The following is a 25,092-nucleotide window of genomic DNA, read 5'->3' on the forward strand; positions in this document are numbered from 1 at the left end:
CACAGGAGTTACTGATCTACTGCTGCCTCAAGCAATATGTTTGTTTATGCTATTATGTGACTTTGGTGTTTTAAAGGGTTAGTTTGGATCCAACATATTATTTATGTTACAATAACACAAACAAATTAACTGAGGCAGTGTTTAACAGCGACTCCCTTGCTGTTCCTCTGCAAAGTAAAATCCCTGTTTTAGTGAATGTAGTCTGGTGTGTGTGCAGAGTGGTTAAATCAAAAGGATCTTCCAGGTCTCTCTCTGTATACTTCTACTGCTATTGATGCTACAACTACGATTGAGAATACTCCTTTAAAATTCTTCTTCATCCTTTAACACTTGAAGAAGACGACTGTAACTTCATCACCTCCAACTTTCTTTATCAGCTCAACATGTGTGTGAAACAGAAAAACCCTCTTTATTCCAGCACAACACAAAACCTCATTCACTGAATCTCAAATTTAAGGCTCGCTGACGAGCCTTCTGTCGCTGCCTCTCCTATGAACAACATTACAGTCGTGACTGTGACAGAACTCTGCAGGTTTTAAACACAATTAAAACCAAAACTAGATGAAGCTGTAGAGACTCACTGCTGCCACAGACGGAGAAGCTCAGCATCCAAAACTAGAGCACCGACAGCTGTGGACTCACTAACGAGTCCCTCCTGCCTAAAAGATACATAAACAGACGTGACATGCGTGAAATAACTGCAGTTTTCCACCTCGGTGCAGACTTTCACATTTAAAAATAGATCCTGAGAGCAGCCAGTTTACAGTTCATCAACAAACTTTCACACATTTGACTGTGTGACAGTAAAGATAAGCTTCTGTATGTTCACATGTAAAGCTGGAGGTTTGGAGGGTCTTCGTATGATCTCGACCCCACGCTGAGCATCCATTTGGTGATTCACAGGGGAAAAGATGTGGCTAATAAAACTGAATTTGGTTGAAAAGTTTTTGAAGCATCGAGGTTCCCAAAGAATCCCACCTCCTTCTCCAAATCACTGAGGAGAGAAAAGTCCTAAAAAACAATAATGAAGAAACAGAAAAGCAGCGAATGGTCACAGTGGAGAAGCTGGAAGCAGAAATCTGTCACTATAAACACATGATATTAACTGACACCTGTATATCACCTGCATGAAACTGACTAACTTAATATTATATCAGTCATTCTGACAGTCCTCATGTAGCGTCGACGTCACACCTGTCGGCCGTATTTCAGTGTGAAACGAGTCCCAACTTGACACCGAGACCCCGTTTCTTTCAGGCTCTCACTCGACTCCCGTTATGATGTCATAAGGGGGGGTCTGTTGATCATGTGACCTCCTCCAGCAGGCAGACTGTCCCCGCCCTCTGACAACCTCCTGAATCTGCCTCAGTGATTCCTCAGTAACAGCAGCTCCTGTCTGAAGAATAAAGAGTTTTCAGCACATGAAACCATGTAAACCATGTAAATCAATATAATACGGGACCTTTAAGTTCCTCTGGCTCGTCTCCAGCCGTCTCTTGTGATCGGATATCACTTCCTCACTCAAATAAACACAGACAGGATTCAGATAAACGTCTATAGAACTGAGATGTTGGTGTCAGATTCAGGAAGACGTGACGCTGCCCCACAAAACATCTTTAGTTCTGATAATAGGTTTGTTAAAAAGGTCTTAATCAGCAGTGAAGACGTCTTTAGTTCTGCAGGTTATCTGGTGATAAACTAAAGTATTTAACCTGCTGACCTGATGGTGGCGCCGGAGGAAACATCAGAGGATCAATAAAGTTCATCCTGAGGGGAACAAGAACATCTGAACCACATTTCATCACAGATATTTCAGTTTGGACCAAAATGGAGACAGACAGACAGACAGACCACAGCGTTAAAAAACAAACCCAGCACATTTATTCAGACTGAAAAACATCCAACATTCACGTGGTGCAAAGAGAGAAACACATCAGAGTGAAGATCTACAAGAGTTTTACACCTGAACATAAATCAGGACAAACGTCTTCATAAAGTTCTTCTGCTTTGGAGCAACAATCAATAAATAAAACTAAATGCTGAAAAAAGTGTTTATTGGTGTGTTTTAATGAGACGACGTCCGTCTCATTAAAGGGTCCAGTTACTGTTCAATGTTCCTCCGTCACATGTTTCAGTGTGTCGGTGGTGTCACGTGATGCTGCGTCAGTGTTGTTGCCTCATGCTGATGGGAGCAGAAAGGAGACGGGGGTCCGCTCCTGGTCCTGGTCCTGGTCCTGGTCCTGGTCCTGGTCCTCCATGATGGCCTGCAGAGCCTCCAGTCCCTCCACAGACACAATCAGACTGCCGACCAGCTCGCTGCCGTCCTCCACGTCCACGACTGCAGGAAACACAAACGTGTGTGTGTAGTTGTGACAGTAAATGTTGGTTTTACATCATTGCTGTGATTCTCCAGAGTTTATCTGAGAAAAAGGCTTCGGTGAGGACAAGAAATGTTATTTTTTATTCACTGTCTGCAGATGAAACGGACAGATCGAACTTATTTTTGCTCCAAACTTGCTAAAATATGAAAAAAAAAGCAAAGTTGTCTGATTTAAAAGTGGAGGTGTAGCTGCTGTGTGTGTGTGTGTGTGTGTGTGTGTGTGTGTGTGTGTGTGTGTGTGTGTGTGTGTGTGCGTGCGGACCGTTCAGACTCGTCTCGGTGAGGTCTTGCCGTCTCTCCAGGATTTCGGGGATCCTGATGAAGGCCACTCCTACGTCCTCACACTCCCTCTCCTGCTCCTCTTCCTCCGGAGGCTCGCTCACCACCGTGAACCGGATTCTGCCCGGCAACAGCACACACACGTCCATCAGCAACACTGTTAATGTCATTAACTGATTGTTTTCCTCGTCAATTAATCGAGCCCGACATTTTCTTCGGTCCTTAACTCTGTCTGATTAACGTTTAAACACTTGAACACGACGCTGAAGGTGAGAGGAAACAAACACAGAAAACCCAAACGATGTACAGCTCGTTTTCTAAATTTGACTGTGACCTTTTTCAGTCAGCTGTTCAGACTGTGAACTCTTTAAACTATGAATCAACGAATAATAATTCTCAAGACGTTTTCCTTAAAAGAGACCAAACTCTGTAACGATTCAAGAATTTAAAATTAAGGAGAAGAATTCAAGAATCTCGACATGAGCAAGAAAAGCTGAGATAAACTGGACTTTTCTTGAGTTTTAAATGTTCTTGTGTGTTCTTGTGTATTTGGGTGGACGGTCCCTTTAATACATTCTTCTTCTTGAGAAGAAACTTGTAGCTGTTATAATCTGTTACAGCGGACGTGAACTCGAGCCGCTTGAAGCCGCTTTGATGTTTTCTGTCTGCTGTTACTGTTTCAACTGAATCCAACCACAACATCTGTCCCCAGCTGTCTCCCTCTCAGCCGTCTCACTTTACGTCTCAAACAAAACCTTTCCTGTGACGTCCCCTCGCTCACCTCTCCATCTGGGGGTTGCGTCCCCGCAGGACTCCCCTCAGCAGCCGCCGCCTCGCCCCGTTCTTCTCGGCGTCCACGGGAACGACTGCGGGGGCCGAACAGCGAACAGGTCAAAGGTCACACAGTAAAAACACGACTGACTGACTGACTGGAGGCCGAATTTCACTGGGAAACACTCAGGAAACAATCAACTCTTCTCATTTTATCCCTAAAGAGGATATTGAGAACGGCCGTAATCAAAAAGATGTTAAGAGTTCAACATAAGAAACTGGTTCTCACAGCAGCGTCTGTCCACATGCTGTTATTCTGTGAGTGTTTGAATGTGCAGTTATGTGAAAAATAAAAATAAAAAATGTTGAGAGCAATATAACGACAAAAACAGCCACATTATAACCATCTTCAAAACCACCAGACTCCATAGACAAAAACAGTGATTTTTACCACACAGACCAGAGGAGTTCCTGGTCTGGCATTCGATCAGTTAGTTTGTGTTAGTGTGACTTAACGGCTGTTTGTGGTTAAACCAAAAGGATCTTCCAGGTCTCTCTCTTTGTGTAACACAAACACACTGACTGATAGAGGCAGCAGCAGACCAGCAGCTCCTGTGTCCTGTTCTCTAAAATCCCTGTTTTAGTGAATGTAGTCTGGTGTGTGTGCAGAGAGCGATAGAACGGCTGTTTGTGGTTAAACCAAAAGGATCTTCCACACTTTTTCTTTACGGCACGGCTCTGGTCGTACAGCAGGTTCTTACCTTTGCTGTAGTTGTAGTTGAGGCTCTTGCCCTGGGGGGGTTTGGGCAGAGACAGGGGGGTCTCCTCTGTGGGTAGATCCAGCAGAGAGTACTCCACGAACAGACGCACCACGCTGCTGTCCCGGGCCACCCGAGACTCCGGCCTCAAGCTCAGAGACATGATCTCCACCCGCATTCGCTCCGAGGCCTGGGGACCAACACACAGTTCACAGGGTCAGCTCACATGATCAGTTCTGAGTCTAACGAGACCCCCAAGTCCCGTCTGACTCCTTCAGTGACGGCGTTGCTCCTGCACCTCCTCATGTGCTCGTCCTTTCACACAAGGAGAAGATCAGAGACACCTCGTTGATCTGGTGGGCGGTATGAATCCTTCCTCGAGCCCTGGAGACGTTTTACCAACCTCCCTGCTTAAAAAAAGCAGTTGGGTCGATTGGTCCGTATCTGGTCTCTATTATAAATGTCTGGTTGTGTCCCAGCTTCTCTTAAACATGCAGCTGTTCAGTCGAGTCTGAAAAAACAACTGTGCCGCTGTGAAACCGAGAGTTAAAAACAAGTGGACGTTCTCTCTAATGTCCAGCAGGGGGCGACTCCACTGGCGTTTCTGCTTCTGAAGACAGGACGGCAGCGGCTAAACTGGAGGCTTCAAAACGACGGTCTCTGTTTGGTCCCTACACATCTGACAATGCTGCTCTTTCTTGTGGCGTGCCTCAGGGTTCTGTCTTTGGTCCCATGTTATTTCCTTTGTATACACTTCCCTATATGTATGTATGTATATCGCAGTGTAATATTTGACTATGCACTTCGACTAACACATCAAACTCACTAACGAGCACACGTTTCTGCCATTTAATAATTTGTGAATTAACACAATTTTTATGTTTTTTTAATGAGATGCAAAAAAATCCCTGATTTTCAGCATCTGGAAAAGACTGTTGAGCACACTGGCTTAAAGCTACAGTCTCAAAGATCTCAAACGGCGTCCTCGCTTACTGTCTGTCTGTCTGTCTGTCTGTCTGTCTGTCTGTCTGTCTGTCTGTCTGTCTGTCTGTCTGTCTGTCTGTCTGTCTGTCTGTCTGTCTGTCGCCGCTGTGGTTTCATCATCAAGACTTTAATCATGTGGGCCATCAACATTATGTGAACTCATTCGGTGACTCACTTAACTGAAGATCTTCCTGATTATTTCTGATTTAAAACATTTTCTTGTTTGAGCTCCTCCAATGTGACACTTTGCTGCTTCTCCTAATCATTAAAGAAAACTGTTGATCAGATAAAACAAGAGATTTGATGACATTTTCATCTATTTTCTGATGTTTTTTCTGAACTGGACCATGAATTGAATAGTGGAGAACACAGCTGGCAGGTTAATCGATATGAAAAATAATAGTTAGCTGCAGCTAACATTGATTTTGTTGACCGTCTTGGCTTTATAACACAGCAGAGAAGGAGGAATAACCCACTGACTGGCGTTGGAGGTTTGTGGTTTAAACAAACAGGCCGAGCGCTCGGACTCAGTCCAGGATTCAGAAACAACCTCCTGCTCGAACGCAGGATAAAATCGAACTGGAAAAAAACCAAATAAACACAAAACACCCTCACAAATCACTCCGCAATGAAAACATGAGTGCAGCTGTGTTTTCCAGGGCCGGAGATCAACGGCCTCCTCCCGTGTCGAGGTCTCCTCTCAGGTGTGAGGAAGGTAAACAGAGGCGTTTCACTGACCTTCCTCCCTGCGGCCTGTCCGTGAACAATGCAGTCATCGCTGTCGGACTGAGTCGATTCGCTCTGGCCCTCTCTGGCTGCCGGGGCCTCCTCCACGTCTGGACCGACCCGCAGAGAGGAAATAAAAACAAAAGCAAAAAGCAGGAATGAGATAAATCGTTGGTGCAACAGAAGGAGTGAGTCAGTAACAGCTCTGATAGGGCTCTTTAAGGAGGAAACAAAAAGCCAATGATAGAGATTTGAACACTGGACGTTCTGCTGATGGCGACTTAAGATGCACGCCGCTCCTCAGAGGGCCGCCATTAACATTTATGAAGCCCGGTCTAAAGATTATTGGCAGCCACATCCAATATTTATGTCCGTTCTGCTCAGGAAGCATCGCAAGAAAACAAAAACACCTCCTCCTTTAAGACGGAGCGCAGGGCGTTAAAAAACATCCAGGCTGTTAGAGTTTGGGGAGACGATGTTTGACCGACAGATTAAAAACAAACCGGTTGAGCACTGCTGCTCTTTCCACAGTGTAAATCAAAATATAACAAGCATGAGATTGTGTTTTGTAAACAGAGAATTGAATGAAAAAACAGAAAAACTTTGGACACAAAAATAATAAATTGTTCAGCTGCAGCTACTTTTTCCCTTCTGTTATTTTGTCAGAGATTTGGGTTTTTCCGGTGTTTTTCTCGGAATAGAAATAGAATTTTTATATTAATATATATTATACATGAATAAATGAGGTAGCACAACAAAGCACAGCACCCTGCACAAACAAACAAAAACACAGAGCTGCAAAAGACAGATGAACAAAATAGAAATAATAATAATAATAATCAAAATATCTCTTATTTCCTTAACAAGTAAAAGAAGCTAATTAAGACAGAAGCCAAACGTGGATCTCACATCAGGACAAAAAACAGCAGTCAAGTTTCCGTCCAAATGTGAAAACTAAAACATGGATGTTCACTAGTTGATGGAGGTTAACGGGACGGAGCCGCTGAACCGTCGCAGAAGAAAACCATGAGGAAAACATGATGGATGCTCCTCTTCGCTCCACACAGATCAGGGACCGGCTGGACTTTACTAGTCCTGGTCTTTGTTAAGAAAACTCTTTAGGACCCCAGACTTAAGCCCCGTCTTAACTTGTCGATGGGTTAGGTTTAGGGTTACGACACTGGGACACACGAGAACACGACGATTTAAAGGAAAGAGTGAAGCAGCAGAGTAAAGTCATGTCGTGGTCGCTCTGTTCTGTCTCCCTCTGCTCCCTTCACTCCTTCGGCCTGTGATCTCTCTCTCTTTAATCTGTTCACTCCAACAGGTTGCTTGTGTCTCCGTCTATCACAGCGTCCTGTATGAGAGTCACCATTTTCTGTGTGGTTACTATGGAAACGGCCTGGATTTTGACTTTAGCCCTGCTGCAGACGAGACGCCAGATTCACGCCCGGTCTTAGTTAGCGGGTTAAACCGTTTATTTTATCCACACGAGCTTTTAACCTCACAGGAAACAAGACTTCACCTGAATGATACTGTACAATATTGCAGATGATTCTAATGATCCATAATTATGAATCTTTCCTTACCGTCCATGATTTCCTCAGAGATTTCGGAGTCGTCTGAGTAGGACTGAGAGCTGGCTGCGACCACCTGTCCCTCAGAGAAGTGAGACTCTTCTTCATCCTCCTCCTCTGCGGTGCTTTGAGCGGCTGGAGTCACTTCTGACACGACCTGCAGACAGAAAACACACAAACCAAACAGGCACAGAGTCACAACGACTGATTACACATCAGCTGTAACTATTTTTAAACCTTGGCCATCATTTGTATTCATATAATTATTTCTGTATCTGATAGATGCAAAAAGTGTTGGAATAGGAAACAGCTGTTATATCGCTCTCTGCACACACACCAGACTCCATTCATAAAAAGAGGAATTTTACACGTGAGTAGCTAGTTTACTGCTGCCTCAATCAGTGAGTGTGTTAGTTAGTGTGTGTGTCTTATTGTGTGCCTTTGGGGATTTAAATGGTTAATCCAGATCTAACACGATATTTGTGTAACAATCAATAACATAAACAGCCAAACCGATGGAGGCAACGGTAGAAAAGCTACTTCCTTGTTCTGTGAGATAAAATGACTGTTTCTGTCAATAGAGTCTGGTGGGTTTGAACAGCACAATGTAACATCAGTTTCTGGTCATTTTACCTCACAGAACACTAGTTACTGGTTTACCACTGTCTCACTTAGTTAGTTGGTGTTATTGTGTTGGATCCAAACTAACCCTAACCTGGACAGCAGGAATATTCCCAGATTTTCCAGGACGTTCCCTGTCTGTAGTAAGTGTTTGATAAGTCCTCCCTGTTACCTGGACAGCAGGTGATGTTGTCGTCTGTCTCATCTCTGTAGCCGCTGAGCTCCCGTCTTCAACCTGACAGAAGAGAAACAAACACAACGCTGTAGTTATACTGAACACTACTAGAAATATATTTGTAATATATCTCAGCCACCTGGTCAGTGGGCCAGTAGATCATCAGCTCCACTAAAACCTGATATATATTATAATATAACAATATATAATAGTTTAATCCTGGATTTCTTGATAACAGCAACTCATTTTCATCACTCTTTTGTTGGTAACCCTGAGGTCATTTATCAAAATATTTGAGGAATATTATATATTCAGGATCTCAGATGTGAGGATCTGCTGCTTTTCATCGACGTCATCCTGGACTTAATTTACCGTTTCATTTCAATCTGTAATAAAGCAAGAAAAGAATTCCCAGAAATAAACTTTAAAAACTATCTGAACTGCTGATTATCATCTATCTGTCAGTGAATGATTTCTCACCTGGTCGTCTGCAGCTGTGGGATCTACAAATGTGACTTTTTTGGCCGTCAGTCCGTCCTTCAGCTGTGTTTTGTGTCTGAGCGTCGGCAGCGGAGCCTGATGGGAGAAAAACATTCAGATCAAGGAATAAAGCTTGAAAGAATACACCTTTCCAGGTAGACATGGACATTTCCTAACATTATTTGGAAACACTATTTCAGTTTTGTCAAAAGGTAAACAGAGAAGAGACGGGGGGGGGCATTTTAAAGGGGAAACGGCTGAACAGTTTCAGGATGTTTGTTTCCCTCAAACAGCCGATGTATGTTGTGTCAAAGCTTCCCAAGTTCTCTTTGGACTGTTGAATCACCGTTAAAGGATATTTTTAAACCTGGGCCTCATTCTTACATGTTTTGGATTTGACATGACTCGTGGGCCAACAGCCACAAAACCAGAAACAGCTGTATTATAACCATCTTCAAAACCACCAGACTCCATAGACAAAAACAGTGATTTTTACCACACAGACCAGAGGAGTTCCTGGTCTACCGTTCGATCAGTTAGTTTGTGTTATTGTGTGACTTAACGGCTGTTTGTGGTTAAACCAAAAGGATCTTCCAGGTCTCTCTCTTTGTGTAACACAAACAAACTAACTGATGGAGGCAGCAGCAGAGCAGCAGCTCCTGAGTCCTGTTCTCTAAAATCCCTGTTTTAGTGAATGTAGTCTGGTGTGTGTGCTGTTTGTGGTTAAACCAAAAGGATCTTCCAGGTCTCTCTCTGTAGGGATCCTTTCCATGATGCTGTCACACACTTAGAATAACACTTAGTGGACCTACTGTGATCAGGTGCAGTCATTTCAAACCCAAAATACGTAAAAGAGTTATCGTTTACTCTCCTGACCTTAGACGTAATGAGCTCGGGCAGAGAGGTGGAGACACTAGAAAGGTGTTCAGCTTCCTCCTCCTCCTGCAGAGTCTCGTCTTTCTTCTCTTCCTCCACTCGGTGCCGTTCTTCCTTCAGCTCTGTCGTTTCCTCGACAGGTCTCTGTTTTGGGATTAAACTGGGCTCTTCGGCGGTCACGGTGGAGCCTGCAGGACGAACATACATGAACTTCCACCTCAGCGTCACTTCAATATGGCCGGCGGGGAGCCCGGAGGGATCCGTCAGCTCAAACACACCTGGAGGACGAACAAGAGAAATGATCGGACTTATTATCAAACACCGAATTAAAGAAGAAGAAGAAGAAGAAAGAAAAGCTGAAAAGGATCCAACATGATAAAATCAGACAGGTTTGGAGTGTTGGGAGTTTACTGAGAATGTAATTTAACTCTCAGTCCTCTTCTGCTGGAAACTATGGTGATGTTATTGTTATCAGGGCACAGAGTTTAGGAAAGTGCAGCACAGAAACAGCGATACGGAGCCAAATGTAGCCGTTCCTTCATGTAGTGAGAGTCGATGGAAAGGATCCAGATCACAGCACTTTAAGTTCAGCTAGAAAACGACGTTCATTAAATTTGAGCTGTTTTCTGGACGCTGGATGTTTCTTGTTCTGTTTTCTGAGGGCTCTCTGTTAGCAACGTAGCACGATTCATTCAGATTAAATCTCTGTGACCAAACTGCAGCTAACAACAATTTACATTTTCGATTAATGTGCTGATTATTTTCTACATTTGATCGGCTCAACGTTTGGTCTGTAAAACTTAAAAGTCTTGTTGTGTCCAAACAGCAGTTTAATATTTATCTTAAAACCAATAAATGCAGGTCGTGTTCACAATAGTTGCTCATTTCCTTTCAGTCGACTAATAAAATAAGTGACTAATTATCGCAGCTCTACTTCAGTTAAACAAAAGGAGCTCAGGGGTTCTGGAGCTTTCGTATCATATCATATGATCTTCATCAGCAGATCTTCAAACCTGCACTTTGTCCCTGAACATTTTCAGGAATTCTGTTTTAAATGTTTTGAATGTGTGTATGTATTTATAAGATTTGCACACTAATTGATCAACCGACCGGCTGAACCAAACAGAAAGATGCTGCAGAGTGAATCTATTCACATGATGTCTGAGAACGTAGAAAGCAGAGTCACGGTGACCCCTCACCGCTGATCCCCTCGCCCTGGGCCAGCGGCAGCAGAGGCACTCTGGTCTTCCCCACATACGTGTCCATCTGCTCCTCTTTGTAGTCGAACACGTAGAACTGAAGGACCTCAGACCTCAGGTGCCGGTCCAGGTCTGCGTCCACGGGGACGGAGTAGGACTTGAGGTCGTTGAAGTGGGGGTCGCAGCGGTCGTGAACGGTGGCGGTCGGGTAGTCGGGGAAGTCGGAGAACTTGTAGACCACGTAGGGGCTCGGCTGCTGGGACGTCCTGGACCGGAGGCCTCGGCAGCGCTGGACTGTGACGTGGAGCTCGTTCAAACTGCTGCTGGGTGGCTGCGGCTGAGGGGCAACACAGATAAACTAAGTTTATGTGGAAGTTGTGCAGACGTTTAAAGGAGAACTTGTGTATCTTTAACCCTGAGTCCTCTCAGTCCATATCCTTTAGCTCACAGGACACAGGAGCTGCTGGTCTGCTGCTGCCTCCATCATTTTTGTTTCATTTGTGTGACTTTAAAGGGTCTTTTAAAATTACAAACCAACAGTTTTGCCAGATTAGCAACTTATTCATCTGGAAGTAAGACTGAAACGTCAAGAACACAACGAGTAAGCACAAACACAGTAAGTACGGCAGACTCCACTGACAAAAACAGTGATTTAACCTTGCAGTGGAGAGGAGCTACTGGGTGAAATGACCCTTTAAAACATCATCGTCATACAGAGTAGATCAGAAAACTGTGAGCTAAAATTCCTGTTTTTGTGAATGGAGTCTGGTGTGTGATGTAACGGCTGTTTGTGGTTAAACCAAAAGGATCTTCCAGTGTCTCTCACTAACCTTTGTTATTATTTTTGCCACTTACTTACTGTATTTGTTCCTACTTTGTTTTATTTCCAGATAAATTAGTAAAACAAACCTGTCTGACCGTTACTGTTACTGTGGAGAGTGTGATGTATGTTTCTGTGGCTGATAGAAATGATGGCTGAAATGTACGGTGCAGGTACCTGTGTGTCTTGGTTCAGGGCGGAGTGGACGTAGCCGGCGGCCTTCAGCCTCTCTCTGTACAGACGGCTGGTTTCCGTCATGGGGATCCGCAGCCTGAGCCAGTAATCCACCGAGCCAAAGACCCGCGCCTCCTCACACCGACCTGACGAGGAGATGTGAGACGTTTACTTGTACTGGAGCGTTTTTGCAGAGCGGTAAACACACTACTCACTAACAGTTAGGGATGTTCAGCTTTCAGGTGAAATCTCAGGATGAACCTAAAATACATTCTAACCTTTCCAGGTGAACTTAATGTGACCTTCTCTAAACCTTTGAATGCACATGTCCAACTGTTCAGTGTCTCAGTACTTTCTGCACCAGCTGCTGTTCTCTAACAAGAAGCTTAACAGCAACATTCACAACAGGTTTGATCCATGAATCCACCAATACATTTCCTGCTTCAGTTAGAATTGGTATTTAAACAGTCCTCCTCATCCTGCTGTTCACATTCTGACATCATGAGACCAAGACGACACCTAACAGTTGATCAGCAGCACCTCAACACTGGAGGCTTCAAACAGGAAGTCCTCAGACGGAGGTGTTCACTGAGCTTAGAGGGTCACAGAGTGTCATCAGGAGGTTGGAACAGTGATACAGAGACTGGAAGAGTCACAGAAAGGAGAGGAGTGGACGTCCTTTGGCCACGTCCCAATTTATTGAGACACTGAACATGTTTTGTTGTGGTATACCTACCACTGTTGGTAGATTTTCTTTCAATAAATTGTTTAAGATGAAGAAACTACCAGTGCATGCTTCTACTTAAATGCCCTACTTTCATGATATAATATCACTGTAGCATTCACTTTTTACATTTTCCATAGATTTCACCTGAAAGTTGAATATCCCTAACTTTCTGTGAGCAGTGTATCTGAGTACTGCCTGCAGGGATCGTTAGTTTGACCGGATCTCACTCACCGACCAGCGGCGCCGTCCCGTGAACTCTCCCGTCCTGCTCGAGCAGCTGCTGCAGCCTGAGCTGAGCGGTCGCCATCGTCCTCCAGTCCAGACCCAGGGCCTGATGCAGCTCCACGGTGACGGAGTGTCTGTGGAGGTAGTCGAGGAACCGGTCGTCCGTGCCGACCACGTACTTGGACGTGAACCCATATTTGGGATTCCTGCCCGTCGCCACGGGGGTGGAGTGCAGCTCGAACAAATAGAAGGAGTAGGTGAGGAAGGTGGAGGGCTCGCCGTCGCCCAGAGCCTCCAGGGCGGACGGGGACAGGGTGGCGGAGACTATCTGGAGCTCCAGAAGGTTCTCCCCTCGCTCCAGCTGAAGAGTTTCATCGAACTCATCGGCCTCATCTTCGTGCGAGTCGTCCGGTTTGAAGACGTAGGTTTTGGTGCCGTAGGCGATGTCTCTGAGCTGAGCTGAGCAGCAGCAGCAGGAGAAACACACGTTCAGGCAAACAAAGACAGAGAAGATCTGAGGAAACAAACTCTGACCAGACAGAAACAAAACCTGTGTGTTTCAGGTGATGTTTCCTGCATTAGTTTCAGGAGAAGTGTTTTTTCCATCATTCTGTCTTCTCATTTTCTTTAAACAGACGGAAACAGTCATGGAATTAGGAAGCAGAAAGTCGGGGAATCTAATAAATCATTGGAGCAAGTCCAGAAATGTGTTTATTCACCAAACCTTTACTCTTCTATGAAACCTCAAAGGCCGAAGTCCATGAATAAAAAGTCAAATCTGACCTATAAATGTAACATGATATGCAAAAATATTATCGTTTTGTAGCCAAAGCCCTTCAGATTTACATTTTCCTACATGTTTGCTGACTTTGCCTCCTTAGGAGCAGGAGAGACAAGAGCTATGATGTCATGTAACCATAACCAATCCAACCTGAAACATCCTGAATAAGAAAATGATCAATTGAACAAAAAAATATAAGTTTGGTGAATAAACATTTTTTTAAATAAGATGCAGGACTGGAACAGACTTTTCTTAATTCCATGACTTTCTAGGCCACACTGATTGATTTAATCCACAGGTAAGGATGTACACCTGACTCATACAGGTGCACACCAGCCCTCACCAGACAGAAACAAAGCCTGTGTTGGTTTAGGAGTTTTACATGTTACATTTACAGGTCATGGAAATTCACCTTACATCCAGTTACAGTGGGAAACCTGTTTAAAGGGGCTTTAATCTGGTTGTGATGAAGCTCCAGAGAATTATCAGCTGAATCTGCGGTTCCTCTCGGCTTCACACAGAATCACACAGGTCATCTTATATCATGCTAATATAGTAAAATATACCCATGAGCCTCCGCTGCAGGAGGATTCAACCAGGACTGTTAGAGCTGCTGCTGGGTGTTAGCTTTGTTTCCCTCCGTTTACAGTCTTTATGCCAAGAGAAGGAGAGGGTATGTCTAAATGTTGAACTATTCCTTTAAACAGTATCATTTCACAGCCTAATAATTCAGAGGAGGAATAATGTCACGCTGAAAGCAGCTTCAGTGTTTCCACAGATGAAGCTCTGCTGAGAGCCTGGAGCCATAAATACCTTCCAGTTTCCTGATCTTCGCCGCCCTCGTGTCCAGCAGTTTGGCCTTTTGCTCCAGCTTCTCCTCGTACTCCACTTTGACACCGTCCATCTTCTTCGACACAGCCTCCAGCTCCGCCTCGTTACCGAGAGAAGACATTCAGAACTGAGTTTACATCGCACATATCAGGCATCATGAAAGGCTTCGGTGTTGGACGACACACGACAAGGATGACAAATGTTGACAGATATGGTGTTTGTTGGTCTGCAGGCAGCCCCCTCCACCTTGTAGTCCCTGCAGATCTTGCTCTCCATGCTCAGGAGGTTCCTGGTCTTCTCCAGCTCCTGGACGGTTTCGGCGTGAGCGGCTCGCAGCTCTCGGACGGTGCTCTCCGTGCCGCTGCCCGCTCCCTCCTCCTCCAGCTCCTTCAGGAAGCCCAGATCTCCGTTTTTCTGGGACTTACGGCTCTGAGGGGGGGAGGGGGGCAAAGAACAAGGTACATCATCAACTCAATGAAATAAGGGTTCAGAATCAGCTTTACTGCCAAGTTACAAGGAATCTGACTTGGTTTATGGGATAATATGAAATATAAAAGAATAAAATGTAGATGCCAATAGATTCCCACTCAAATGACAAATGTAATAATTCCCTGACATTTCCATGACCTGTAAATGCAACATGGATGCAGAAAAAAAACCTTTAAATCAGCGAGCTCAGACTCTTCTGTCGTCTACTCATCCTCGTAATAATCAAAGTCCGTCAGTTTTACACTTCAGTGGCCGTTTGCAGACAACAAACTATTTTAAAAAAATAAGATGCAAGAAATTCCCTGACTGTCTTTTCTTAATTCCAAGACTTTCCAGAAATTCCAGGAGCTGCAGCTACACTGATAAATAATGATGTAGTAGTGGATGCAAAACAATAATATAATCTACCACTTACAGGTAAGAACGTGCACCTGACTAATACACATGCACACTAATTATCTTACAATGTAATAGTAACAGACTGTATAATGCAAAAGGCTTATTTTCCTTTTAAAACCCATCAATAAGACTCTGTTAAGGCCTTTGTATCAGGAGCAGGTTGGATCAAAATGTTTGTTCTGTAACAAAAAGCATTAAAAGGTTTGTCCTCCACTGACCTTAATGAGCAGCAGCGCCTCAGTGAGTTCTGCCACGTCGTACTCGCCCTCCTTTAAAGAAAACAACACCATCCCATTAAACGACTTCGCCACAGTCGACCCTGAAGAACTACAGTACCCAGAAGGCCGTGCACATGTGGGCTGTGACGTCCGACACCAAATGTCAACCACAAGCCGGGAGGTGATTTAGATTGTGAATCTGTGTGTATTGTTCTGCATCAACACTTCTGGTCCGCTCTGCTGTGGGACGTCACTTCCAGACCTCCTCCAATCAGGACGCCTCTTCCTTCTTGCGTCATCAGGCTGATCCACCAGCCCAGACTCTGCTCAGCACATCACAGGAAGTGATGAAACTCACCTGGCAGCCGCCATTTAGTCTGAGCAACCTGCTGGAGGCTCCATTCATTCCAATGAAAGTTGCTCAGCAGCACACGAAGCTAAAAAAGTTTGGCTTCCTGGGCATGAAAGTACCAGGATGTTCCAAATCATTCATAGAGCCTGGAGTGCTACAGTACCTGCCGAGCAGGCTAACTTCCTGTTAGCCCCGTGCTAACTTGAATGGGGATATGATTCAACCGTGTGGCTCTTCTAGACTTTCCAAATGTTATCGGACTGAATGGATCAAATTCTGATGGTGAAACGAGTCGTTTTGCAGGTTGTGATACTTAAAAAACGTCTCTTTCACAATGTATCTGTGGAAAAAAGTGTTTTTGGGCCCAACGGCGTCACATGACGGACGACACTGTTGTAATGAAACTGTCTGAATCCGGTTTCCACTGGATTCAGAGCCTGGCACACGTCCTTGAGGCTTGGCTGTTCCGTTTTGTTTCATTAACTCTGAAATTTGACACTGAACTATAAAAAAGCTAATTATAAATCTAATCTGTTTTCAAATCTGACCTAATAAGCAACTCTGTATTTCTGACTGGGAGCCTGAGCGGCTCTGCAACCAGGGGAACTGTACTTGTACGGTTGTTTCACTCCCCGCACACATGCAGATATGATCAACTGTAGATTAGAGGTTATTAAAGTCTCACCCTGCTGTAGAACTTCAGACGATCATTTAGCTCCTCCAGCTGCTGCTTCTGCTCCAGAAACTGGATTTGAAGCTTCTTATTTTCTTCTGTCAGCTTCTCGTTTGAATCTGAGGAAACAGTTAAATCTTCTTTTGAGTATCAGTATGATTTACCCACTCTGAAATGGCATCAGCTCTACATCTACGTAGAGAGAAATTATTTATTCAAACCAGATCAGACAGAAGTCCAGAGACAAAAGACTAATAGGTTGTTTTGAAGGTCATGGACACAAGTCATACAACACCTAAGTAGGAGCGGTAAACGTACCCCTCTCAGCCTTGATCTTATCGAGGATTTCGTTTTTGTCGACGAGGTCGGCCTTCAGCGCCGTCTCCAGCTGGACGATCTGGAGCTTCAGCTGCTGCTCCTGAATCTGCCACTTCTGCTCTCGAGACACGTCGAAGGCACTGGAGACACACAAAAACATACCCACGATTCATCAGGGCCTGGTTTCCATGTGGTGACGTGTGGCTCACTTGAAAACACACACGATTAAACTTCTATGTCGTAGCTGTGATCATCAACTTAGATTAACATGTTAAAGGAGGCATGTGTGAACCTGAGCCCTATTTTTATACTATTATATTAGTATTTATTATACTACACTAAATATTATGTTGGTGTCTGGATGACTGGTAGGTAGTAAAAGTGTCGGAACTGGTCCAGTAGATCACCTCAGCCAGCAGCCACCAAACGGGCTGCAATGGCTGCAACGTGATCCTTTGGGACAACTGCACCTGATCACAGTAGGTCCACTAAAAGAGCTTGTTTGATCCACTGACAGGCTCAGAGTGTTATTCTAAGTGTGTGACAGCATCATGGAAAGGATCCCTACAGAGAGAGACCTGGAAGATCCTTTTGGTTTAACCACAAACAGCACACACACCAGACTACATTCATAAAAAGAGGAATTTTACAGGTGAGTAGCTTGTTTACTGCTGCCTCAATCAGTGAGTGTGTTAGTTAGTGTGTGTGTGTTATTGTGTGACTTTGGGGATTTAAATGGTTAATTCAGATCTAACTCGATATTTGTGCATTAATCAATAACATAAACAGCCAAACCGATGGAGGCAGCAGTAGAAAAGCTACTTCCTTGTTGTGTGAGATAAAATGACTGTTTCTGTTAATAGAGTCTGGTGGGGAAGTCACACAGTAGCACAAACATGTGAAGGCAGCAGTAGACAGGAAGCTCCGTGTGGGCTGTTTACCTGTTGAGCAGCTTCTCGTTGTTCTCCTTCAGCAGGTCCCTCTCCTGCTCCACCTCACCGATCTGCTCCTGCAGCTACAGAGAAGACACGAACTTTATCTCCACCACAGACGCTTTGGTCCTCTGCTGCCTGCCTCTAACTAAGCAGCTTCAGACTTCTTTAGAGGCTATAAAATCATTATTTAAGGATGCCAACACAGTTTTAGTTAAGTGTTAGTGGTGTAACAGCTGGGTGTCCATCGACTGGTCAAGATTATTTTAACCACTAGTGGTGTTAATACTGCAGCTGGGTTAATAATTCTGTCCAGATTTTGGGGTTTTCCTTTTTGTGACTGACAGCAGCGGTCAGCAGTTAACCAGGGCCCACATCATTTGGCATTGTTCATGAGAGGGCCGACATTTGAGTGCGTGTCTGGTGGAAACACACATATCACATATATGACAAAGAGCAGGATGTCCAGCAGATATTTTTGGCATTTTACTGCTTGAAAAGTGACTAAAATTATTAAACTAGTATCAAAACATTTCCTGTGCTCATTTCACCACTGTGGGACAAAAACAGCGAAGTGACCACGGGGTCCTCTGAGCGATAAAGCAGTCAGGTCGGGTTTGACCTCCTCCAGAGAAACAGGAGGCCTTTTAGATGTCTGGAAATGGCCGTGGAGCCGTTGTGTAGCTTCACCTGCTCCATCTTCTTCTTCGATATGGCCGAGCTCTGCAGCCGTTTCTCCAGGTCCAAACTCTTCAGCCTCTCGTCTTTCAGCTGAGCCGACAGCTCGTCCACCTTCATCATCGCGGCGTCGTGGCTGACCTTCAGCGTCCTCTGACTCTGAAATCCACAAAACACTTTCAGCAAATTCATTCCATTGCATCCGGGACAACATATTCAGTCAGCTGTGAGGAATCGTCTTCCTCTGAGCCACAGAGCTCCAGACACCATTAAACACACATCTTCCTGCTCACACACACTGTTGTTTATTCAGAAACACAAACACTCACCGTCCTGCTGCCCCAAACACACACTAGAGCACCAAATGTGGATTCATCCGCCACTGAAAATAGTCCCCTACTAATGCACTATCTCCAATTATTAGTTTGCCACAGTGAGCAGCTGTTGTAAGAAATGACTGAACCTTTGTAACCGTGAAACTAAACATCTGTGAGGTGTCTTTAAAGACTCACATAGTAGGAACCTGTGGGCTCAGAGCCACAGACGGATCACTGCTCCCAGACTGACGATAAAGCATCTTAAGTATATTCATGAGCCTGCTATGAAACTGAAACCTCAGTAAATCTCTCTACAGTGATCTGAGCTGGATAACTCAGTGATCTGCCTCAGCTGAACAGAATCATATCCAACACAAACATCCTCGTTCTTTTCCTGCCTCTGTCAGAGAGCCTGCGGCTGAAGGCTGAGTGTTGGTTTGTCATTGTTGGACTTCACTATGTGAAGAGGCTGCGGAGGCTCCTCACCTCCTGCAGTTGCAGAAATCGTCCCTCCAGCTCCGTCACGGCGTTGGACCTGTCAGCCAGCTGCTTCTGCAGTTTGATCATCGTCACGTTGCTGCCGACGTGCGACCTGAGAGAGAAGCACAACGCGTGAGTGCCACTGTGAGCTCATGTGTGAAACCCTGATGTGTTTGTTTACAGAGCAGCTACGCAGCATGTGTATAACCTCCACCCCCGTCTGGAGGAATAAATAAAGGCCCAATCAATAGTTCTGGTCAAACATTGTTTGCACAAAGATGTAGACACACAGATATCCCACAAAATGTGCAGTCTTATTGATTCATCAGCGTGTTTAGCAGCGCCGATACAGACAGACACTGGTAGGGAGAGAGCTGGAGCTGGAGCTCTGAAGGTCCAGGGAGGGAAGCATAAAACACTTTAATGCCTCTATCGTGTCTCATGCACTGATCTGAACTATAGTATGTTTCAGTCAGTTTGCAGTAAAAGTCTATACTTGATCAAATGACTACAAAAGCTCCCTCTCATCAGATCTGTTCTGTAAAACGTGACAGTTTGTGTGACTGATTAAACATCATCTTGTTACTTGTAATGTTGCTGTGACTCCACTGCCTGTCTTAGTCTGCAGTGCGTCTTAGAGGCGGCTCTGCTGTAAAAAGTGCAAAGTAAATAATGATGATTTGTCCATTTATTAAACGTCTGTGTGGCACATCTGGACTTTTTAACTCCACCGGTGCTTTAGCCCATCTAATGAGGACAGAGGACCTGAATATAATGAAGCAGTGGGCTTCTGACAGTGTAAACATGCTGATTTAACACACTGTGTGTATATTCTACTGGACATGATGTGTAGGTGTATGAGTGTCTGTATATGTTAAAGTGGATTAAAAGTTATTTAGTTCAGTTTAGAAAACTCTTGACTGTGTTTTTCGTTCTGTCCAGAAGTCTGTGACCTTTTACTGAGAAACAAAATGGCTGACTTTTCCTCACTGATTATTGTCTTGATGAATCCATTGTTGTTAGGTGTATGACATGCCATTCACAAAGCAACATCAGAAATATCACATTAGCCTCAGGGGGGGTTTTACAGTCTCCTGTGACCTTAAACCTTTGATTCAGATGCGGAAAAACTCCCCAAAAAACACTTAAACGGGGAAAAATGGAGGAAAGCTGAGGAAGAGCCGACTGAGACCTTTTCAAATGTCTTGTTTTATCCGCCAACAGCCCAAAACCCAAAGATATTCAGCTTCGAAAAGCAGCAACTCTCGCACTCAACTTTATAAAACTGTCAAAACTCAGCACGTTCTGTTTTTGCCATTTTATTAGTCTGAACCTGCACTAACTGATGTTTTCTTCATACATTGTTAAGTATCCACCACAGCTGCTTCAGCGCTCTGTGTGTGTAACGACACGGAGCTGTGAGGAAACACCACACCCTGCTCACACGCTTTAACTAACCATTAACTGATGAACACAACGTCTGTAGTGTTGAGTGTTGGAGGTGGTGTGAAACAGGCACATGATACTGAAGATGTGATTCTACCTGAGTTTGGAGGTCTGCTGCTGCCGGACCTGCAGGAGTCTCTCCTCGTAATCTGCCTCCCTCTTCCTCAGCTCCTCCTGCAGCAGCTCCGAGGCTCGCTCCATCTCCTCCATGTGGCTCCGCTGAAGCTCGATCACATTCTCGCTGGTGTAGAAAGGAAGATTTAGCTATTTTAACCTACTACAGATAAGACAGATGTAATGCTGTCACCTGACTGGTGGCATTTCAGAGAGTAAACTAAAAGGATGTGTCCTACTCAGAGACACGTCACTGCAAAGATGCAACCAATAACTCCTTAGATTAAACCTCTAATGCTACTAAAAGTAGTTAGATTGCTCTTTAGTTTCATTACTACACTGTAATAACTGAACACCTTCAGCAGCTAATGTGACACTTAAACCAGCTGATTTAGAGCAGAAACAGGCGGCTTTGATGCTTTAACTTCTCATTATGAACTGGATGCTGATTGCACGGTGTGACGGCTGTAGAATAACGACACCATCAGCGTTCAGCTTGGTTCCCTATAAGCTCTCCTGGGAAAACGAAGGCACAAAGGAAGCGCAATGTTTGACTCTGCCTGCGTCACAGCTCTGAGATCAGGTATTTTCTAGTCGTAGCCTTTCTAAAATGATCAGTCGTGAAAGTTACAATATTCTGTTATGATCCAGGAGTCGGTAGGTGACAGATTGAAGCTTTTAAATAAACGGACGGACGCTCGGCGATGACGTGCAGCACTCACAGGTTGCGGATCTCGGCTCTCGCCTCCTCCAGCAGGTTGTGTCCGTATCGAGGTAGGAGGCCGGTCGGAGGTCTCCTGCCTCCCTCCAGACTGCGGCTACCTGCAGGAGAGTTTGTTCCTGATCAGTCAGTGAAGCTTTATTCATACGGCACCTCACAAACAAATCCTAATGCTGTACAAGTGACACAGGATAAACACGGGATAGTAAAATGGGTTTAGAGGCTAAACGCACACAAAAAGCACAAAGGGAAAATGAATTGTATCTAATAAGACAACACTGTCAAACATCAGGACTTAATGGAGATGATGAATAACAGTCAAATTCATTTCATGTATCAGAGGCTTGTGGATTTTGGTGATTTGCAGCTGAAAAGACATCAGTGGACTAAATTCAGATTTGAACATGTTTCAAATTCAAACCTTTATTTAAATGGTATTTTGACCAAACCTTCAGCAGGTAACAGCATCTACAGGAACACTGGTTTATTGATGTTGTACCTCGCTGACGGCCACTTGTTTACTTCGCCTACAGAGCCGAGGTGGAACCAAAGTTTAACATCAACAATGTGCAAAGAGCCTGGAGCAGACTTACAGGGGAACATGTGACAGAATGTGTTTGGAGGCCGTACGTGTGTTAGAGCAGGTAATTAGAAGCTGATTTTTATTTTGGGGTGAACCAGAACAGATTTAACCAGAACACAACAATAAGTTTGTGTATATTAGCACATTTATAATATCATTATTAGTCATTAAAGCCAAGCTGAGCACTTGAGTGTCTGTGACGTACTTTTTGGTCGTGTTTGAGACGGAGAGGAGGCGTCGTCTCTCAGCTTCTTCAGCCCAGAGCTGACTCGTGACTGGACGTGGCCGTACGGCGACGGCCTCCTGCTCTGCGAGGTGAGGAGCTGCTGCTTGGCCACGAGGAGGCGCTGTTTCAGCCCCTCGTTCTCGGCCTGCAGCCCGCGGACCTTCTCCTGGAGCTCCTCCATCATCTCCTCCATCTCCACGTCCCGCACCCTGGAGACCGGCTGGCCTCCGCCCGCCGCCAGCTGCTCCATACGACCCCGGTCCTTCACCAGCCTCATCAGCTTAGTGCCCAGCCTGCAGGGAGGAGGAGTTCTCCTTTAACACTTTCATCAGAAGCCTATTTCATAGGAGAGAAAAGTGTGTGTGCACGTCTCACTTCTTGATCTTGTCGTCCTGATTGTGAATGTGCTGTTTGAGGTGCAGAGTCTCCTCGTGGAGGCGCAGGAACCGGTCCTCCAGCTCCTCCCTGGACACCCGCAAGATGTCCTGTCGCGCCCGAGCATTTTGATACGCCGGTGGATCTGTCACCATGAAACAAACATTTTTAAAGCTCAGAGTAAATACACTGAGACTCTAAGGCCAAAACAAGCGACGAGCAACAAATGACAGAGCCATAAGCCCTGAGCAGCATTTGTCATGTGACCACAGTTAGTAGAGAACAGCTGGGGAATGAAAAAGTAGACAGAAAATTGGCAAAAACAGCAACTTGTGAGAGCACAACATGGCTGTAGGAATGTAAGGTTGGTTGTACGACGCCTGTCATCGAGTTTTCTTCGTTTTGTACTTACTGTCTTACACTCTTACTTACAGTAATCCTGTTAGGATGTTATTTCCTTTACATCAGATACATCTTCAGATTTACTTGCAGCCAAAAAAAAAAAACTAACAAAAGCCCTTTTCCACCAACATTTCAAAAGTCCTACCCCCCCCACTAGGTCCTTTTTTCAGGGAAAGTTTGGGGTTGAGGGAAAGTTTTTTCCCCGGGTAATTTCGGTGGAAATGCGCCGAGGTTTTTCAAAATCCCAGGTAAATGATAAAAGTTCCTGTGGTGGAAAAAGGGCTGAAGTGTATTTTCTTAAGTAGCAATTGGAGACTGCAGTTTGCTTTTCGTTGCGCAACCCTGTGTTGTAGAATTAACTAATTTAATTAAACAGAATTAGGGATTTGGATATGACGATGCATGACATTTCACTGACTTATGAGCTGAGTAACACATAGAGCACATGTACTGGTTGCAGCCACTTGTACGTCGATAGGACAGAAACATGACAGACCTTGCGTACCTGCTGCAAGTCGGGATAAGTTCACCGTGATGTCTCTGACTGGAGCATCTCCTGCTGTGTCATCAAATAGAGTAGACATAATTCAATCTGAAAATAAAACAAAAACTTCATTAGATTTTACACGTCTCAAAATGTGTATTCACTTTATAAAGAACACAGGGTCAGTTCATAGCCCTAAATTAATATGAACTATTCTGTAGAGTATATTTACGCCAAACTCCATTTGAAGTCTAACAGATTAAGAATAACGTCTCTGTGGAGGTGAAAAGACACCGGACAGAACATTACTTAAGACTCGTCACTGACAGCTTGTGTCTTCTAATATATTCGGCATACAAGTGACACACAAAGAGCGTTTCATTTTAATCGTAACTAATATTTTATTGTGAGAGATTCCCCTGTTGCCACCGCTCTCATTATGTTCGAAAGGATGGAGCATCGCTCATCGAGCTGGGCCTAAAATATAAGATTTTATTAAAATACGTGCTGTATGCTACATAGAATATGTCCCGAAGTGAAATCCGGTATTTCATGATACTTCAGTGTTTTGAGCCACATGTCTGAAGTGCTGTGTAACGTTACTTTAGCCGGTGAGAAATAAAAGCTGCCAGATTTTAAACACAGTCTGGCGTCACATCCTTCTTCGTGATTTGGAATATATCTTAGATAAATAAAATAATTCACATATCTGGGTTCAGCTAAACGTATCAGTGAGGGTTAGAAAAGTGTGTGTGATATAAAAATCCTGAGGTTCTGTGTTTGTTATCGATTAAATAACCTATTTAAATCAAATCTCAAACAAGCGGTGTTTCCGTTAGCTAACCGCTACGTTAGCTAGTAGCTTCACGGCTAGCTCACTCTTCTTATTACGATAAAAAAAATTCAGTAGCAAGAGGCGAAACTTCGTATTTTACTAAAGGACATGTCCGTGCTTAGTTTTTAAACACTTCTTACCTTTTTCAGCCACTTTATTCAGTCCTGAGCGGCGGTTGCTACAGAAAACACAACAGTTCGTCATGTCGTCATGGCCCAACTGCGCATGCGCCGCGTGAGGAGATTTGTGGGAAATGTAGTTTTCTTTGACCTGACTACTTATTGCCTCTGTGGTTGCTTTTACTTGCTTGAATTTTACTCCAAACATACTTTTTTCCCACCCCACAGCTGTAGAATTCATGATATAATCAATAAACCCTATAATATAAACATAAACATATAGGAAGCCTGTCAGTTTCAGTTGTGTGTGATATGTATGTTATGTATGTTATGTTGTATGTTATCCCTCCTGTGGCTCCTGTGTAGATCCATCAGCTCTATTACAGCTGCTCTCCATCATATTTCCCCCATGACAATCTTCCTGTAGGGACACTGGGCCAATTTGAGGACTCAGCCTGACCTGACTTTACATGTAGGCGTATTTATGAGCAGCGTGGCGGTGAGATGGTACACATACATCCCGGGGAATCTGACAGGCACGCTGTCA

The 25,092-nt window shown here is 44.4% G+C and overlaps 1 protein-coding gene across 1 annotated transcript; it reads right to left on the reverse strand.

Moving 5' to 3' along the window:
* Positions 1-2,002: 2,002 nt before the first annotated feature.
* On the reverse strand, positions 2,003-24,626 carry rpgrip1l (RPGRIP1 like). The gene is made up of 26 exons (XM_070830924.1): positions 24,567-24,626; positions 23,613-23,699; positions 22,706-22,850; positions 22,310-22,623; positions 21,523-21,622; positions 20,784-20,927; positions 19,247-19,352; positions 18,456-18,602; positions 17,775-17,848; positions 16,834-16,973; positions 16,528-16,634; positions 15,491-15,541; positions 14,631-14,813; positions 14,367-14,484; positions 12,779-13,231; positions 11,824-11,966; positions 10,827-11,163; positions 9,628-9,905; positions 8,752-8,847; positions 8,269-8,331; positions 7,488-7,632; positions 5,911-6,008; positions 4,192-4,378; positions 3,441-3,525; positions 2,643-2,779; positions 2,003-2,338 (listed from the first exon to the last, which is right to left on the reverse strand). Exons 2-26 carry the CDS (start codon positions 23,689-23,691, stop codon positions 2,178-2,180), a joined length of 3,891 nt encoding a protein of 1,296 aa, XP_070687025.1. The 5' UTR covers positions 23,692-23,699; positions 24,567-24,626; the 3' UTR covers positions 2,003-2,177.
* Positions 24,627-25,092: the final 466 nt, after the last annotated feature.

This window comes from Pempheris klunzingeri, chromosome 5 (genome assembly GCF_042242105.1).
Source record: "Pempheris klunzingeri isolate RE-2024b chromosome 5, fPemKlu1.hap1, whole genome shotgun sequence".
NCBI lineage: Eukaryota > Metazoa > Chordata > Actinopteri > Acropomatiformes > Pempheridae > Pempheris > Pempheris klunzingeri.